An 18,344-nucleotide genomic window follows, 5' to 3' on the forward strand; every position below is an offset into this window, starting at 1 on the left:
ACGCTTGGGAATTAAAGAGAATCAGAATGAACGGCTGAGAACCTTTTAAGAAATTTTTGTCCTTTTTCTCTTCTAATCTGACGGCTCGAATTTTCTTGTCCGGGGCGATCCAAGGGCTGGGAATAAAAGGCGCCGGTCTTGTCGTCTTCTTCTTTGATCCAAGGGCTCCTGGCTCGTCCTTACAAGTAAGATCAATGGTGGAGATTGGGATGCACAGCACTGTCATGACATACTCTGGCACCTGTCAGTAATGTAGGCGATTCTGAGGCGTGCGGTGGAGATTTCGTCCGCAATGCTTTAACTACCTCGGCTCTGATTATGATGACAGTTAGCGGCAGTTGTTTTATTCTCTTTGTTTTCCGACCTCCCCTCCCTTCCGATCTTTCTAACATGATCCTTTTCCGATCTCTCATGCCGGGCTCCCCTCTTCCGACCTCTCCTACTCTGGTCTTTTCCTTTATCCAGTCCGGTTCAGTCAAAGCATTTATTCCTTCGATTTTCGAGGCATCTGCTTCGTTTTCTACTCGCAATAAATGCTCAGATTTTCCCTATATATACCTTCAATGGGAAACCCCTTCTCATTTGATTTTCTCCTTTTTCCTTCTCACATCTCCTGTTCTAACTGCTCCGGCAATAATCCCAGCCATGATAGTTGCTTTTGATCTTTTCCCGATTGTCCTCTTTATTCCTCGACTAAAAATTTACGATCCCGATGAGCGGAGAATTATGATAACCTCATCTAATGACAGTGAGAGAACCGGACTAATTTACCGACCTGGATCGAGGACTTCGATCGTGTCGATCTCGAATCGTTCGACCGATATAATCGGCGAACTGATTTCGGGCGAGAAGACTGCTAATATTCCCCTTAACATTGGTGACTGCCCCTTGAAGTTCATTTGGCTTCTCACCACATTGGGTGTCCCGACAGTGGCTCGGTTCCGAGCAATAACATTGATGACGACCTCTCTCATCCTTATGAGAGTCATAATCCCCCCATCTTAGCTGTACATCTGTCCGATGTCGATGGCTGGTCTAACACTTCTTTTGATTCAGCCACGAGACTAGGCTCTAACATAGGTCTTTATTAGATGGGATGTACTGTCAATCTCTAGAGATCGCCCAAATGATGTAATCCGACTTTTAATGTAACCCGATCTCTGGAGATCACCCAAATGATGTAATTTGACCTTTAATGTAACTTGATCTCTGGAGATCGCCCAAATGATGTGATTTGACCTTTTGTAAATAAAATTTTATTTTGTCAATTATCATTTTTATTATTATTGCACTGATTATTTTTCGATCTCTGATGTGTTTATCCGATCCGGTTCCTAACTGAACAGCCCTTGACCGATCCGCACTTCCAAACATTCGCCTTAATTCACCGATCTCTCCTTATAATGGAATTTCTAGAATATTCGTGAGACGTGTCAGAAAAAGCTGGCGAATCCTGCGAACCGATGCGCCGCTTGGGACACGTTGAGCATTAAATGCTCAGACGGGTATAAATAGGGGACGGGTCAGCCAGTTGCTTCCTTATGTCATTTTCAGCCTTTCGCGAGCAATTCCAAAATCCTCTCATTTTTTCAAGTTCTTCCGACATCGATCACACTCTGGTAAGGGTTTTGATCTTTCTTTTAGTTTAAATTTCCTCTTTTCTTTGAAAATGAGCGGCGCCAAGGGTCAGAGAGCGGTAAGCCCCCCTTCCATTCAGGTCTCGTGGTCATCAGATGAGGTAAAGGTAGTTGGAACAAGCGGGCGATCTGAAACCCCTAGGACCTCCATTCCGGCCCGCAGTCAAGCAGCCTCCTCGAGGCAAACACATTCTTCAAGGAGAGAAAACCTTCCCATAGACGAGCTGCTATCAATCCTTAAAGAAACCGACCTACAGTTGTTCAGCCAAGAGTATAACATTCGGCATGATTCATACGAGCTGATTAAGTGTCACGGCGATCTCCGAGCCGATCACTTTTTCAAAAAGAATGACATGATTATGGTATATGAAGAGAAATTAAAAGCTGGGCTGCGGTTCCCTCTTGACGACTTCTTCAAGGAAGTCTTAAAATTTCACCAAGTGTGCATAGCCCAAGTTCACCCGAACTCATGGTGGATCCTAATGGCCTTCAGAGGCCTTTGCCGAGCCACAGGACTCAGTCCAATGGCGAAGGTATTCGCCGAGCTACATAGGCTAACTCGCCGAAAGGACGATGAGTACTGGTTCTTTCAGGCGAAGCCACATTGCGGGCTCTTTACCGATCTACCCTCCTCCTTGAAGAATTGGAAGAATCGCTTCTTTATTCTGAGGAGCAAAATTCCGAACGGCTTTGAGGGTTTCCCACGCAGCTGGCTACACCAGGGTCCCTTACTCCGAAGCGGATCACCCTGAATAGGGAAGAAGGCCTAATGGTGATGGAACTAAAAGATCAGGCGGCCCATCAGAAGTACTCTTGTTTAGAAGTAGTTACGGCCGAACTGCATCATTTGACAATGCAGCTGGTCACTGGGGAAGAACGCGGGCTCCAGCTCTCTGACCTCGGCTTTGGTATTTCCTATATCTCTGATCTTTGGGCCTCAGCGATCTCACTGACCTTTTCTTTGTGCAGGTATGGCAAGCAGCGAGGCTTCTAAAGAGAGCCGGAAGCGGAAAAGAGAGGTCTCCCGGAAAGTGCGGGAGATGAAGAGGGCCGAGCTGCTTCAGACGCCTAGGCATGATCCTGGGGAAATGCAAGGAGGCTCGTCCCAACCCTCGGGACAGTCGATCCCCGACATAGAAGTGGTTCGGTCTCCTCCTCGTCAAGAAGAGCTGCCACCACCACCCCCTCCAGTTGCTTTGAGTGTGGAAAGGGGTCCTTCCCAACCACCTGTGAGGACCCTTTCCCGCGGCGCCCAAATCTTGATCCACTCGCTGGAGAAGAACCGCACGGTTCGAGAGAACCCGGGTTTTGCTAAGGTCTTGGGGTCCTCCATCTGCCTTCGGGAGGATCGGGATAGGCTCACCCTGAACAGCCTCGACGATATCCTAACACAAACTATGAGCCTGAGCGTGGAGAGTCCGGTGAACCAACATATCATCTAGGAGAAGGCTCACCGCTTGAGGCAGGATGTCGAGAAGGTGGGTCAGGAAGCTGCTTCCCTCCGATCTCAACTTTCGTCTGCCCAAAACTACATATCTGAAATTGAGGGGCAGATGAAATTTTACGAGGATAAGCTAGCCGAGCAGGCTCATGTTCTTGAGGAGGTTCGGGCACTCCGAGCTGCTGAAGTCACTCGCCTCACTGAGGAGCTTAAAGCAAAAGAAGAAGAGGCAGTGACGAGGGAGGCCGGTGCCTATGTGAACGCTCATGGGGATCTCTTGGCCGAGCTCAGGAAGCGGTATCCCGAGGAGAACTTCTCTTGGATAGTGGATCTGGCTCCCCAGGACGAAGGTGAGGATAGCGAGGAGGAGGCTGAAGGTGAGAGAGGAAGCGAACAAAATGTAGAACAGGCTGGGGGTGATCCTCCAGCCGAATGACTTGTATAAATTTTAATTTGAAATAAAATGAAGCTCCCCTTTTTGTTCAATGAATGGATGAGATTGGAAAGTATCTGAATTGCATATGCAATTGATTGTCTGAACATATTACGATAACTAAAAGTGATTATTAATCCAAGTGTAAGAGGTCGGAAAACATTGTAAGCATGAGATTGGCTGAGAACAAACGCTACACGGGACTTGATTAAAATTGGAAATTTAATTTAAACGCTTAAGATCAGAATCATCATTAAACCAGATTGGAACCTTAACTTTATTATTCCCAAACTTTCAAAAGAGAGATCGGCAATAAGACTGGTAGCATGAAGGCCTAATGTTGGTTCAATCTCATTTGATAAGAGAGATCGGAAATATAATTGACTGGTCAGGGGACTTGACAATTGGTTTGAGAGATCGGTGAGGCTTTAAATGATATGGGGACTTAGTATTGATTCGATTCCATTTGAGGAGAGATCGGAAATGTGGTTGGTTGGCAAAGGGAGACTCAGTGCTGGGGATCGGTTTCAGAGTTTATTGATTTCGGGGATCGGCTAAAATATGGTGTCGACAGATTAAATTCTCTTAAAAGAAAGAAATTAAAAGAAACAAAAGGATATATATATATATATATATATATATATATATATATATATATATATATATATATATATATATATAGTGGCCGAATTGTTTTGGTCATAAATTTTAAAACGCGTGGAAAAATTTTGTGATGGAAGATGCTTTGAAAAAAAAAATGTTTTCTACCCAATCTGATTAAGATTTGTAATTAAACCTAATAATTGAACAAATATTAGGTTTATTAAGTTACAAAATTTATATGCATAACTTATATTATTTATTTCGGTTTGTTAGTCACCAATGTGATCAAACTAAAATAAAATAAAATTAATAGTTTATTAGTCACCAAAGTGGTCAAACTATGAATAATATTTACATGCATAAAAAAATTATCAATTATTCATACTAATAATGCTTGTGATGAAAAATGGATTAATTGATATCCACTAGTCATCAAAACTTAAGAATTTTATCCAAATGTAAATTAATTATTTTATGAATAGTGAGAATTATGAGGACAGTAATATTTTATCAAATATATATTGGATGTCCAAAGACAACATGTATATTTAATGTAAATTAATTATTGTCCAATCATCTTTAAAGGCATTTAATTTAGGATTGTATATTATAGTATCAGACCACATGAGAACTATAGTATACTCTAACTGTTTAAGTTATGTGAATCTATTTTGAGCATATAAATATCATATTGCAGCTGTTTCTCTTTATTCGCAAGCTCAATATGTTATTATTTTAATGGGTTGAATTTCTTTGAATTGTGTGAGCAAATTAAGTTTCAGCTAGGTGTTTTAGACCTTGACTTGGCATTATTGGTAGATAAACTTATTGCTATTATAGATACAAGTAGTGAGAAAGAGAAGTTTTACATAAGCCAATGGGAATGATTAAAAAAATTAAGCCTTATGTTTTTTGTAAATGACTATTGCCAATAATATTAAGACTACAATTCCATAAACTGAAAATGCAAAAAAAAATACCTTAAACTTGTGAACCTTAAACTTATGAAATATATGTTTCATTTTGAAGTTAAGTCATTATTAGTACTCTAATGGCATAACTCGTGATCATAAAGTATGATGGGACAAAGAGTATACAAGAGCACATTATTGGAATGAGTGATATTGCAGTAAAACTAGTACCTTAAGGATAATGGTTAATGATTCCTTCTTGGTATGGTTCATTCTAAACTCATTACCTCCTAAATATGGGTTGTTTCAAATTAATTACAACACTATTAGGGATAAGTGGAATGGTAATGAATTGGCTAGTAAGTTAATTTAAGAGGAAACAAGACTGAAGAATTAAGGGACTCATTCCATTAATATTTTAGGTCAAGAAGCTAATAAAGGACTTAGAGTTAAAGCCTACAAGTTTAAGAAAAAAGAGAAAGGATCTTTATGGATGTGTGTACGATAAGCCTACAAGCTAAGGAAAAGGAACAAGTGGTAGATAAGTGTCGCTTCTGTACGATAATAGGACATTATCAAAAAGATTGCCTGAAAGATAAAGTTTGATTTGAAAAGAAAGGTAATCCTTATGCTTATGTATGTTTCAAATCAAACATATTTCAAGTTCCTAATAATACTTAGTAGCTTGATTTTGGTGCTACTATTTATGTATCCAATGTGATGAAAGGATTCCTTACAGTCCAAACCGTAAACCTAACTAAGACTTCCTATTTATGGGAACCGTATGAAGGCTCCAATTGAAGGCATAGAGACTTACCTTTTGATCTTAAATAATGGCAATCACCTAGACCTATTATAGATCCTCTATGTGCCCTTCAATTTCTAAAAATGTCATTTTTATTTTAAAACTTAATGAATCTAGGTTTAATGTTAAGTTTGGACACTGATATTTTAGTTTATTTAATAATAACAATAATTCCATTATTGGTTCTGGAATTTTTACTGATGGTTTATATAGACTGAAACTTAATGATAATTTTATTGAATCCTTGCTTGTCTCTTATAGCAATATTGAAATTAAGCATAATAGACTGAATGAGAATTATGTTTCCGTATCGCATAAGCGTTTGGGTCGCATAACCAAAGTAAGATTAGAGAGGCCGGTATAGAATAGAATTCTACCAAGTATAGATTTTACTGATCTTGATGTGTGTATGGATTGCATTAAGGGAAAACAAACCAAACACAATAAGAAAGGAGCCACAAAAAGCAGGAAGCTTTTTGAAATAATACACACTAACATATGTAGGCCTTTTGATGCCCCATCTTTTGATGGCGAAAAGTATTTTTATCAATTTTATTGATGATTTTTCACATTATGTATATGTTTATTTGCTTAATGAAAAATCTCAATCAATAGATGTAGTAAAAATGTGCATAAATGAGGTTAAAAGATAATTAGATAGCAAGGTGAAAACAGTAAGGTCAGATAGAGGAGTTGAATACTATGGAAAACACACTAAAATCGGACAATGTCCTGGTCTATTTGTAAAGTTCTTAGAAAATCATGGCATATGTGCACAATATTCTATGCTAGGTACTCCTCAACAAAATGGAGTGGTAGAAAGGCAAAATTAGACTTTAATGGATATGGTTAAGAGTATGATGAGTAACTCTTTTTTACTTATATCTTTATGGATGTGTGTACTTAAAACCATTGTATACTTACTAAATAGGGTTCCTAGTAATGCAATCTCAAAAACACCTTATGAATTGTGGGCTAGGAAACCTAGTTTAAGGCACTTGTATGTTTGGGTTGTTGAGTGGAAGCAAGAATTTATAATCCACATGAAAATATATTAGATTCTCAAACAATAAGTGGATGTTGTATTGGTCATCCAAAGAATCCAAGCGGTATAGTTTTTATGTTCAAAACCATAGTCCAAGAATTGTGGAAACTGTTAATGCTAGATTCCTTGAAGAATGATGAAGTTAATTGGAGTGTTGAGAGACAAGGTGTGGATATACAAGAACTTAAAGTTGATTTCCCTGTGCTTATTAATGTTTCTATATCCACTCCTACTCCATATGTTGTTCTAGCAGTTGTTGAAGGTCCTAACAATAGTGCATAACATAATGATGAAACACACCCTAAAGAAGCTAACCTATAAAGATCTTATAAAGGTGATCTATAAGAAATGCCATTAAGAATGTAATGCCCTCGCTTTATGCAGTTTCGTATATTTTATTATTTCGACGACTAATGTCTGTTCGGGTAGTTGGCATGGCTGGAACCACCCTTAAATTAAAGTGAGGAGTCATAATTTTATTTTATAAATGTTAATTAAGGCTAATTAAGGTCAAAAGAAATTAAAAGAAATGGATATAAAATGAGTTAAATGTGCTTGAGTTGTAGCGATGAGTGACTAGCTCGGGGAGTCACTTAAATCGGTATTTCGGGTAGGATTTCTATTCCAACCCATGTGGGACCACTTGAGACACTTATTTTGGTCTTGAATGAAGTATAATAGAGGATTAATAAGTTGTAGAAATGAAAAGAAATTTTTAAGTTGCTTTAGGAAGTGAAAAGGGACATGTATGGCATTTATAAGAAAGATTTAGGTAACTTTTAAAAATTTAAGTTGATCATGTGACTTGCACATGACTATGGGAGCTCTTAAAACCTTAAGAAGGCAGATTTGAAGAAGAGAAAACAAAAAGAGAAATGGAGGAGCAAGTGGCCGAACCAAAAGGGGAAGGAAGAAGGAAGGTGAACCAAGCTTTCTCACTTTGGTTTTTCACATCAAAATCAAGGTAAATTGCTTTCTAATCACTTCTCCACACTTGATTTCTAATTTTCCTACCTTAATTTCATGATTTGGAAGAAAGGAAAGTTAGGGTTCATATGGGTTTGATTATGGGACATTGATGGAAATGGGGAATTGATAGAGTTATAATGGTTAAATTAGTTTTTCTAGCTTGCTTTCATCATGATTATCATGGAACTAGCATTAATTTGGCATGAATAAACAAAATCCTCTTAGGGTTCTAAGTGTCATGATTCAGCCAACATGAGGGAGAATGGGCAAATTTGGTTTTGATTCTAATAAACAAGTTAAATGAGTTAATTAAGCAGCCAAAGCATGAAATATGGCATTAGAATACTTATTGGATATTTGATTGAAATTCCCATGAGGGAAAGTGTAGGAAAAGTGTAAGAAAGTGAGGAAAATGTTCATTTTAGGCAACCATTTTAATGAAATTATTTAATATTGTGTGATTGTTGGTTGGATGATTGTAAATGACAGGATTAAAGTGTATTTGACTGTCACACCTTACCCCTCTGTAAGGCATAACATGATCCCGTAGAATACCTAATGAACTACCGAACTTCACCTACCGATAACTCATTAAGTACCCTACAAGGGATTTTAAAACAATTTTCTTATTTTTGATAAGTGGTGAGCATTTCTAATAAGTATTTTAAACATGTAATTAAGTTGAAAGCTAGTTGGAAATTTTAGCCCATTTTATTTTTCTGCAAATTTTATAAAAATTTTGACAGAGTTTTCTTTGTATTTTGAGAAAACCGTTCTTCAAATACCTGTAAAAAGCACTTCTAAAAATTTTTCTCAACCACAACTTCAATTTCACAATCAAACAATATCAATTTCAACAATTCCACAATCATTTCATTTGAGACAAAATAATTTATATACATCCTTACAAAATTCACATCAAAAGAAATACAAACTAAATTTTATTACAAACTTCATACAAATTTTGTACAAGCTGCTCAAGACCCATTTACATGTCCATACCTTTATATGCAATACATACATCAAAATAAATATTTACAGGCAGGGTATAAATTATATCCGAAGACTTCAAGATGATAGCTCCTCACACCTCAGCAGCTCAGTCTGCTGCTCTTCTAGTCTCTGTATTTGCGACAGCAATAGAAGCTATCGCTGAGTACTAGGACTCAGTGGTACACAACATACTAAAATAATCTTTATGCAAAAATAAAATCACATTTATTCAAAAATTTGACTAAACATGAGCATTAAACACAAAACATGAATTATGAGATTTTAATGCAAACCAAGTTCATTTCAAAGTATCAAAACACATTTCATAAAACCCACAGTTAGATCATGCCATTCGAAACAAATAGAATCTCAATAGCCAGAGGCTAAAGAGAAATCACATCACAAGGCTAGCTAGCTCAAATATATGGATATCCATTCACATCCTCTTCTACTGGCACACCTCAACACTTCTCCAGAGAAGGAATCAAAATTCGAAACTAATTACCCCCACTAGTCGTGCTAGTGAGGTGTTCAAATATATGGTCATGACACTGTGGTTTCAAAACTTATCTTAACAATTTGCTAAACATTGTCATTTCAAATATACACAATAACTTTCACAGTTTAAATCAAAACATCATAAATAATGTCACAATTAAACTTTCAACAATTCCAAAGCACAAGTAAAATACATATTTCGTTTACTTTATCAATGAATTTTAAAGCATGGAGATGTTGTGCACAAACCTCAAGCGAGTCGTCCCTTAGCCTCGACTTGGTTCCTCGGGTTCCTTCCCGATATTCTTTTTAACTGAAACACACAATTTTACAATGTTTCAGTACTATAACTTAACACAAATCTAAAATAAATTTAGCTTCACATTCACCTAGTTCTAACGTGTTAAATTTGACGTTCTCAAAATTTTTGTGTTTTGGGTTACTATTCACTGCACTATTCAAGTCAAATAGTTGACTTTCTAAGGCTTAATAGGTATGGGAACTCCAACTTCACCCACATACCACATTTTGGTCATTAAACTTGTTGGTTTTGGTCGTTTTCTCAAAGCTTAGGTCATTTTGGCAAAATTGCCAATTTTCGGTTTTGGAGTTCTAAGTTGCACTATTCCATTGGTCAATCTACTGTTGAAATTTGACAAAACTTCCTTCATAGAAAATGTTCCTTATTGTCTTAAGTGTATTCTCATTTTTGGATCACCTCAATCAGAGTTTTGTAGCTCAAGTTATGGCCAAAATAAAATTACTGTTTACGTAATCGCTCATCCGAGATTTTGGGTTACGCAGATTTTGATCCAACTTTGGTCAGTAATTTGATTAAGTTAAGTTCATAATTTGGTCTAAATTTCTTCATATGAAATGTTCTACTATGTCTTAGGTTTCCATCGGTTCAAGAATCGCCTAAATCGGAGTTTTGTAGAGAGAGTTATAACCCTTCAAACATTACTGCTCAATAGAAATTCTGCAGAGTTGCAGGTTTGGTAACTCAACTTTGCTCAATAATTTGAATAGGTTAATGGCATAATTTGGGGTGGTGTTCTTCATGACAGTTTTAGATCTATACCTTATCTAATTTCTGGTAAAATTTCAGGTCAATTTGACCTTCCTAGCTCGAGTTATGACCAAATGAACAGTTACTGTTCATTTGGTCAGTTTGGTGCAGTGGCAGCCTGCTCTCATTTCACTTTGGTCAATTTGTTCACCCAGTTTTGGTCAGTTTTTGGGCATGGTTCCTTAATGAAAATTGTGCTCTTTTATGTCTATTTTCATTCCCAATTTGTGGCATATCAATTGGACTTGTAAAATTTGAGTTTTGGTCCTTCAAAGTGGGTTTGGTCATGCTGCCAACAGCATGAACATTGGACCTACGAATTTGGTTTTCATTCCAACAATTCCCACACATTTCCTTTGGTCATTATTGACCATTTTTCAGTTCACAAGTGGTCAAAGATATCATTTATGCATTTCTTCAAATTTTGGTTCACAAACCCTAAGTCCCAAAACCCTAACTTACTAAATTATTGTATTTAACTACATTTATGCATCTCTATCCTACTACCATACTCATACAAACTTACTACACCTTTAATTCATTCAAAATACATCAAACTTTCCTACATCCATGGCTGGCCGAAATTTCAGTTTGTCCTTCCCCATATTTTTATTTCATTTTAACACATTACAAGCTAATTCAACAACTAATGATGCATTAAAAATGGAAAGTAACAAGTTAACATGCTCACCTCTCTTAAATCCTCAAAACCCTATCTTTAGCTCCTCTTTCTTCTTAAAATTCTCTTCTCAAGTTGCAACTAAAAGCTTTAATGAAGTTCTTATGAGAGTTATTAAGGTTGGGTAATGAAAAATTAAGCTTAAAGGTAAGCTTAAATGAAAAGCTTTCATGGAGGATTTATGGAAGAGGGGAGGCGGCAACAAGAGAGAAGAAGAAGGGTTTTTCTATTTTTTTTTTCTTTTGTTTCCTTTATTTATTTAGGCTTAGGGAAGACCATAAAAAATCTAATTTAATAAATATTTAATTAATTCTTTTATGACATCATTCATGATGTCATCACCTTTGACTTTTCTAACTTCTTTCTTTTTTTTTCTATTTATTTTTTTCTATTAGTTATATAATTTAATTCTCGATTCTGAAATTTTCTTTTCTCCGTTTTTATTTGACAGTTAGGTCAGGAGTCAGCTCTTGGGGTCAATTGACCAAATTGCCCCTCGCCGGTTCATCCCTGTTTGCAAAAAATTCCATATTTCTTCCGGCTCCCTGACCTAATTATTTGACTGGCTTAACAGTTCTTTTTCGTGATTTTCTCTTTTCCACTGTGTCCATAAGGGTCTTAAGGACCGCAGCGTCACTTTTTACGGTTCGAAATTTGAGTTTAAAATGACTTCGCAGTCGTTCCTGAGGAGGTCACTCATCGCTGTGACTCTCGGCTCGTTTAACTTCTTATGTTCTGTTTTTCTTATTGATAGTTAACTAATTAAACATTATTAATTATTTGTGTTTATGGCTTCTCAAGTTGTCTTAAGTATGGCTCTAATCTCCTTAATTGTCCGGACCGACACCAGTCACCGGAACAATGAAATCTACCAGGCTATGCAAACGGGGGTGTTACATTGACGGAGAATACTAAGGTATTTTCCGAGGATCCAAAAACAAAGATGGCTAGTTTATTTTGGCATGTGAATCTTGCACACCAAGTATTTGTTGAAATGCCTAAATAAACTTAAGGTTATGTACATAATGTGGTTAAATGGTTAAAGAATTGACTAAGGTTCTGGTTAGGCAATTTCTTAAGAAGTGGTGAAACTAGTGTGGGCGGAGGTGTTAATGGGCTAATACAGACTAAATAAACAGAATGGTTAAAAATGTCTATTCTGAAATGTCTTTATTTTTCTGTATTACAGTGGTACATAAAGAGGAAAGAAAAAGTGCTTGCCTAGGAGCTAAATCCAGCTCAAATTGGAAGGAAAAAGGTTTGTGCACAACTAGTATTAAACTAATAAATGATTTGTATATTCCTATTGATTAAATGGTTTTATTATTATATGTCTTATATTCATCAAGTTATAATTTTATTACAATAACTATTTGAGTATTGTTATTGTTATAATGAATTTTATTTGGAAATTGTGATTTAAATTGTGGTTTGCATGAAAAGTATTGATTGCTGAGATTTGCAGGAAATGGTTCTATATTGTGATTACATGCTCACAAAAAGGAAATGAGTTTTATGAGGTTATTTTCATATCTCACAGCTAATGCCTGACATGGTTATTTCCCATCCCTCATTTGTTGAGGTGACACACTGGTGTTTGGATGAATATGAAATGGATACCATGGTATGTGCACATTGATATGATATGATCTCCCTCATGTAAAAGGTAAGATGAGATTTGAAGATAGCCCTTGTGGAATATATTTATATATGATGCTATGGATGGCATGTGCATAGTGATTTAATATGGTCTACCTCTAGTAAGAGGTGAAATAAGATTTGAAGATGGCCCTTGCAAATTAGTCTTGCATTAGGCTGGTGAGATTAAGAATGGATTTGGAAATGAACAAATGTGTTTTTAAAGATGATATCTTGTGCATAAATGATTTACAAGAACTAACTGCTTACTATATTTAACTCATACTTTTATGTTCACCTTGTGAGTATAATTGAATATCCATTTCCATGACTTGTTTTGAATATTGTTTTCATGATTTAATTATTTTATGGTTTAATATTTATTGTGCGCTACTGCGTACATTTGTACTCAGCATTAGTTGTTTTCTAATTAATGCAGATAAGGGGAAGGAAAAAAATACAGGCGAGTAAGAGCAGCACCCATTACTATAAAGTTCAGGAACCAACTAATGTAGGTGACTTGGTTCCTTGATTTTGAGTTATATGATGTTGTCCATTGCAACATAAAATTTTGTTTTAATATCTGAACAACATAAAATAATATTTTGTTATCTGTATATAAATATATAACTTTGTGAATTGATTTATATTTTATGTGAATAAAGAAAACTAGTGTGCAATTCTAATACCATGGGACTGTTGAGTTATGGATTTGCCACAGGTGTTGATTTAAAGTGTTATTTGAACTGTTTTAGCTAAAATACAATAGTTTTGAAATTTTAACTTGTCTAATTTTCTACAGAGATTTTTACATATTGAGCTATATTATTTTCCAGAAAAGGTGTACTTCATTTGATTTTAAATCAAATCACAATATTGCAAAGTACTTTAAAAGCATATTAGAATAGGTGACAGCGAATTTCTAATTTACAGTTGTTTTGATAATCTTCTTGTAGTCTAAAGTTCTGTAGTATTATGTTTTCTTACACTGTGATGCTTTGAATTAAAATGATTTTAAATTGTACCCAATCCTTTGTGTTGGGTCCTTCAAGTTTCGATGATTCGATCTCGGCATCCGTTGGACATATTACGGGAGGGATGTTACGTCTAAAAAAGGGGTAAGGCATGACATGTTATTGTTGGTATCAGTGCAAGGTTTGAATTGCATACTAAAAGGATTTCCTATACTAGATGTGTGATTTCTAAAACTGCTCAGATATGTAAAACTATTGCATATGGCATATGTACATCATATTATTCAACTAAACGGGTGAAATTTTCTTTTCCTTCTTATAGAGATATTAGAGATATGATGTCTCATGATGCTATAATTAAGGCTGGAAGTGAAGGAGGTGATAACTTTAACCTCCAAGGAGAAGGGTCAGAAGTAGGAAATTAGCCAAGGTAAGAGCAGACGGAAAATATTCAGGCTCCTCAAGGTGTTAATGATCAAGGTCCTCAAGTACCTAGAGGACAAGCACCACCAGCCCCACTAGTAGCTGGATCGAGGCTAACACTAGAACAAGTAACTACCATTATCAGTGCCATGGCTAGTCAACAACAACAGTAACAACAACAATAATCGCCACAATAGCAGCAACCCGGTAAACAATATGAGAAATTGGCTAAATAAGGTGCAGTGGAATTTAAAGGCACTACAAATCCTCTACTTGTTGAGTAATGGTTGGAAAGGATGGAGCAGGTATTTAAAAAGATGGAGTGTACTAATGCTCAGAAGGTTAATTATGCAGTCTCTATGTTATATAATGATGATTATGAATGGTGGAAAACCATTCCTGGAAGTATGGCAGAGCCACTTAGGCTAACTTAGGCAGACTTCCTCAAAGAATTTAAGTAGAAATATATTTCAACAGCATATGTTGTTGTTAAATTGTAAGAATTCCTGAGGCTTAAACAGGAAGATAGATATGTGGTTAAATATGAGAGGGAGTTCACTAGGCTGAGCTATTATGTTGGGGTATTCTTACTTCTAATAAGGAAAGATGTAAGAGATTTGAGCAGGGCCTCAAACCCAGCATCCGAAGGCAAGTCACTGGATTCCAGTATGAGGATTTTTCAGCCTTGATTTTTAATGCACTAGAGCAGAAAAGAATCAATAATGAAGAAGCTATGGAAAGAGAGTAGAAAAGCAAGACAGCATGGCTAAGAGGACTTTCACTGGTGCAAGCAGCTCCTCCAGCAAAAGGAGGAAATTTTGTGGTTCTTCTTCATAGAGAATAGGGGGTCCCAAACCACCAGTATTTAGGCAATCCAGACCACCAGTGACGGTGGCTTGAGCTTTTGCATATGGTCATCCTTGTAACATTTATGGCAGGATGCATGGAGGTATCCATAGGATGGCAACAGGGCCTTACTATAACTATGGAAGTACTGGACACTTTGCCAGAGATTGTGTAAGCCCAAGAAGGGAACCCACTCATACTGCTTCAGAGGGATCTGTACAGAGATTTGCACTAAATATTTCTCAGACAGTTGGTAGAGGTTGAGGAAAGAGATGAGGCAGTGCAGCTGGTAGTCAAAGTACTATAAACCAACCAGAGCAAGCTGGTACACTAGCCAGAGTATATGCTATAAGACAGAGGGAAGGTGCAGAAGTAGCAGATGTAGTTGTTATTATATTCTCACTCTTTGACCATAATGTACTAGTATTGTTTGATCCTGGCTCTACTCATTCATATATTAGTTCTGCACTTGATTGCTATGCTAATGAGGATTGTGTGAAGATGACATATGATGTGCTAGTATCCAGCCCTTTAGGTCAGGAGGTGGTAGTGAATAGATTATATCGGAATTGTCCACTAAATATCCAATGCAGCATCTTTTTGTCTAATTTGATTGAGATGCCTTTTAGGGATTTTGATGTTATTTTGGGTATGGATTGGCTAGCCAGACATCATGTTATAGTTGATTGTATGTTGAAGATAGTCACTTTTAAGAACCCAGAATATGCTAATGTAGTAGTGTAAGGGGAAAGACAACTGGTCCCATCTAGTGTGATTACAGCATCGCTAGCCCGAAAGATGATTCGTCGGGGGTGTGAGGTATACCTGGTGCATATAGTTAACACATGTGTAGGGAATCCTAATATTAAAGACATTCCTACAATGTGTGACTTTCCATATGTGTTCCCAGATAATTTGCAGGGGTTACCACTAGAAAAAGAAGTGGAATTTGAGATTGAGACTTTCCCTGGAGTTGAACCAATATCCATTACCCCTTATAGAATGTCACCTTATGAATTGAAGGAGTTGAAGGTGCAGCTGTAGGAGTTATTAGATAAGGGGTTTATATGCCCTAGTGTTTCACAATGGGGAGCACCAGTGCAATTTATGAAGAAGAAAGATGGCACTCTCCAACTATGTATAGACTACAAACAGTTGAATAAAGTGACAATAAAGAATAGGTATCCCCTATCTAGAATTGAAGATCTTTTTGATCAATTGAAGGGTGTAGTGGTATTTTCTAAGATATATTTGAGATTGGGGTATTCTCAGTTAAGAGTAAAGAAGGAGAGTATACCGAAGATAGCCTTCAAAACCCGATATGGTCATTATGAATTTTTAGTGATGCCATTTGGGTTAACCAATGTACCTACAGCTTTTATGAACCTGATGAACATAATCTTTCAGCCATTCTTGGACCAGTTTGTGGTGGTGTTCATTGATGACATCTTAGTTTATTCAAAGAATGCAGAAAAGCATGACAAGCATTTAAGGATAGTTTTACAGACGCTCCGAGAGAAGCAGCTGTATGCTAAATTATCCAAATGTGAATTTTGGTTGGAGCAAGTTGCTTTCTTAAAACATATAGTGTCTACAGAAGGAATTAAAGTAGATCCAAGCAAGATAGAAGCCATTCTTAATTGGAAGCCACCAAAGAATGTCTCTAAAGTTCACAGTTTCTTAGGGTTGGCTGGATATTATCGCCATTTTGTAAAGGAATTTTCAATGATAGCACTACCCCTGACAAGATTGTTGAGGAAGGATGTGAAGTTTGAGTGGACGAATAAATGCCAAAAGAGTTCTAATAAATTGAAGACTTGTTTGATAAAAGCTCTAATCTTGACTTTACCAACCCCAGGTAAAGATTATATCATATACAGTGATACTTGTCATAATGGGCTTGGCTGTGTGTTGATACAGGATAGGAATGTTATTACATATGCTTCACGCTAGCTTAAGCTGCATGAGAGGAATTATCCTACTCATGACTTGGAACTTGCTGCCATTGTTTTTGCATTGAAGATTTGGAGGCATTATTTACATGGGGAGAAGTGCTATATCTTCACAGATCATAAAAAGCTTGAAATATTTACCTAGTTAAAAGGAGCTTAATTAGAGGCAGAGGAGGTGGCTAGAGTTGATTAAGGATTATGATTGTATAGTTGATTATCATCTGGAGAAAGCTAATGCGATAGCTGATGCGTTGAGCCGAAAATCTTTAGCCAGATTGAAGCTTACTCCACGCCAAGCAGTGCATGACTTGAGAGCAATGCATGCACAGCTAGTATTTGATACTAATGGGTGTATTTAGGCAAATTTACAAGCAGACCCCTGTTGATTGAACAGATTAAGGAAATAGCCCAAAATGATAAGGGTTATGCAAAGTTAATCGAGGAAGTGAAGTAGAATGAGAAAGCAGGATTCACAATCAACCAGGAAGGAGTGTTACTATTTCAAAATTGAGTGTGTGCGCCTAACAATGGAAAGTTGAAACAACTTATTTTAAAGGAAGCGCATGATTCTCCATTTGCCATGCATCCTGGTGGAACAAAGATGTAGGGACTTGAAGGAGCACTACTGGTGGCGAGGTATGAAAAGAGGCATTACTAAATTTGTTACAAAATATCTAACTTACGAGAAGGTTAAGGCAGAACATCAGGTTCCAGCAGAACTACTAAATCCATTACCTATTCCACAATGGAAATGGGAGAGGATTACAATGGATTTTATAATAGGACTTCCTCGCTCTCAAAGGAATCATGATACAGTTTGGGTGATTGTGGATAGATTGACTAAGTTAGCTTACTTTCTGCCTTTAAGGATGGATTACAGCTTAGATCGATTTGCCGAGTTATATATTAATAAAGTGGTGAGACTGCATGGAGTGCCAGTATCTATTGTGTCAGATAGAGATCCGAGGTTCACTTCCAAATTCTAGAGTAGTCTATAGAAAACTCTGAGAACTATAGTGAACTTCAGCACTGTATTCTACCCACAGACTGATGGCTAATCAGAAAGGATTATACAGATATTGGAGGATATGCTTAGAGCTTGTGTCATGGAGTTCGAAGGTAGTTGGGATAGATATTTGCCTATCATGGAATATGCTTATAATAATAGCTATCAATTGAGCATCAGTATGCCTTCATATGAAGCATTATATGGCAGCAAATGCAAAACTCCTTTGTGTTGGGATGAAGTGGGAAAGAGGAAGTTAATTGGCCCAAAACTAGTGCAGCAGACAGAAAAGAAAGTCAGGATTATCAGGGACAAATTGAAAGCTGCCACAGACAGACAGAAGTCATATGTTGATCTTAAGAGGCAGGATATAGAATACAACATTGGAGATAAGGTATTTTTGAAGGTTTCTCCCTGGAAAT

The 18,344-nt window shown here is 36.8% G+C and overlaps 1 protein-coding gene across 1 annotated transcript; it reads left to right on the forward strand.

Moving 5' to 3' along the window:
- The first annotated feature begins 14,435 nt into the window (after positions 1-14,435).
- On the forward strand, positions 14,436-16,917 carry LOC110638799 (uncharacterized). Its single transcript, XM_058149368.1, has 5 exons — positions 14,436-14,523; positions 14,620-14,766; positions 15,389-15,652; positions 15,875-15,996; positions 16,372-16,917. Exons 1-5 carry the CDS (start codon positions 14,436-14,438, stop codon positions 16,915-16,917), a joined length of 1,167 nt encoding a protein of 388 aa, XP_058005351.1.
- Positions 16,918-18,344: the final 1,427 nt, after the last annotated feature.

Source organism: Hevea brasiliensis, chromosome 7 (assembly GCF_030052815.1).
Source record: "Hevea brasiliensis isolate MT/VB/25A 57/8 chromosome 7, ASM3005281v1, whole genome shotgun sequence".
Classification (NCBI taxonomy): domain Eukaryota; kingdom Viridiplantae; phylum Streptophyta; class Magnoliopsida; order Malpighiales; family Euphorbiaceae; genus Hevea; species Hevea brasiliensis.

What these genes read in the sequence shown, in the direction of transcription:
- LOC110638799 (XM_058149368.1), top strand. Translation starts at nt 14,436, where the DNA reads ATGGAGTGTACTAATGCTCAGAAGGTTAATTATGCAGTCTCTATGTTA. An exon ending in CTCAAACCCAGCATCCGAAG is followed by an intron (nt 14,767 to 15,388) that starts GCAAGTCACTGG and finishes ATAATGTACTAG; the next exon opens with TATTGTTTGATCCTGGCTCT. An exon ending in ATGAATTGAAGGAGTTGAAG is followed by an intron (nt 15,997 to 16,371) that starts GTGCAGCTGTAG and finishes ATAATCTTTCAG; the next exon opens with CCATTCTTGGACCAGTTTGT.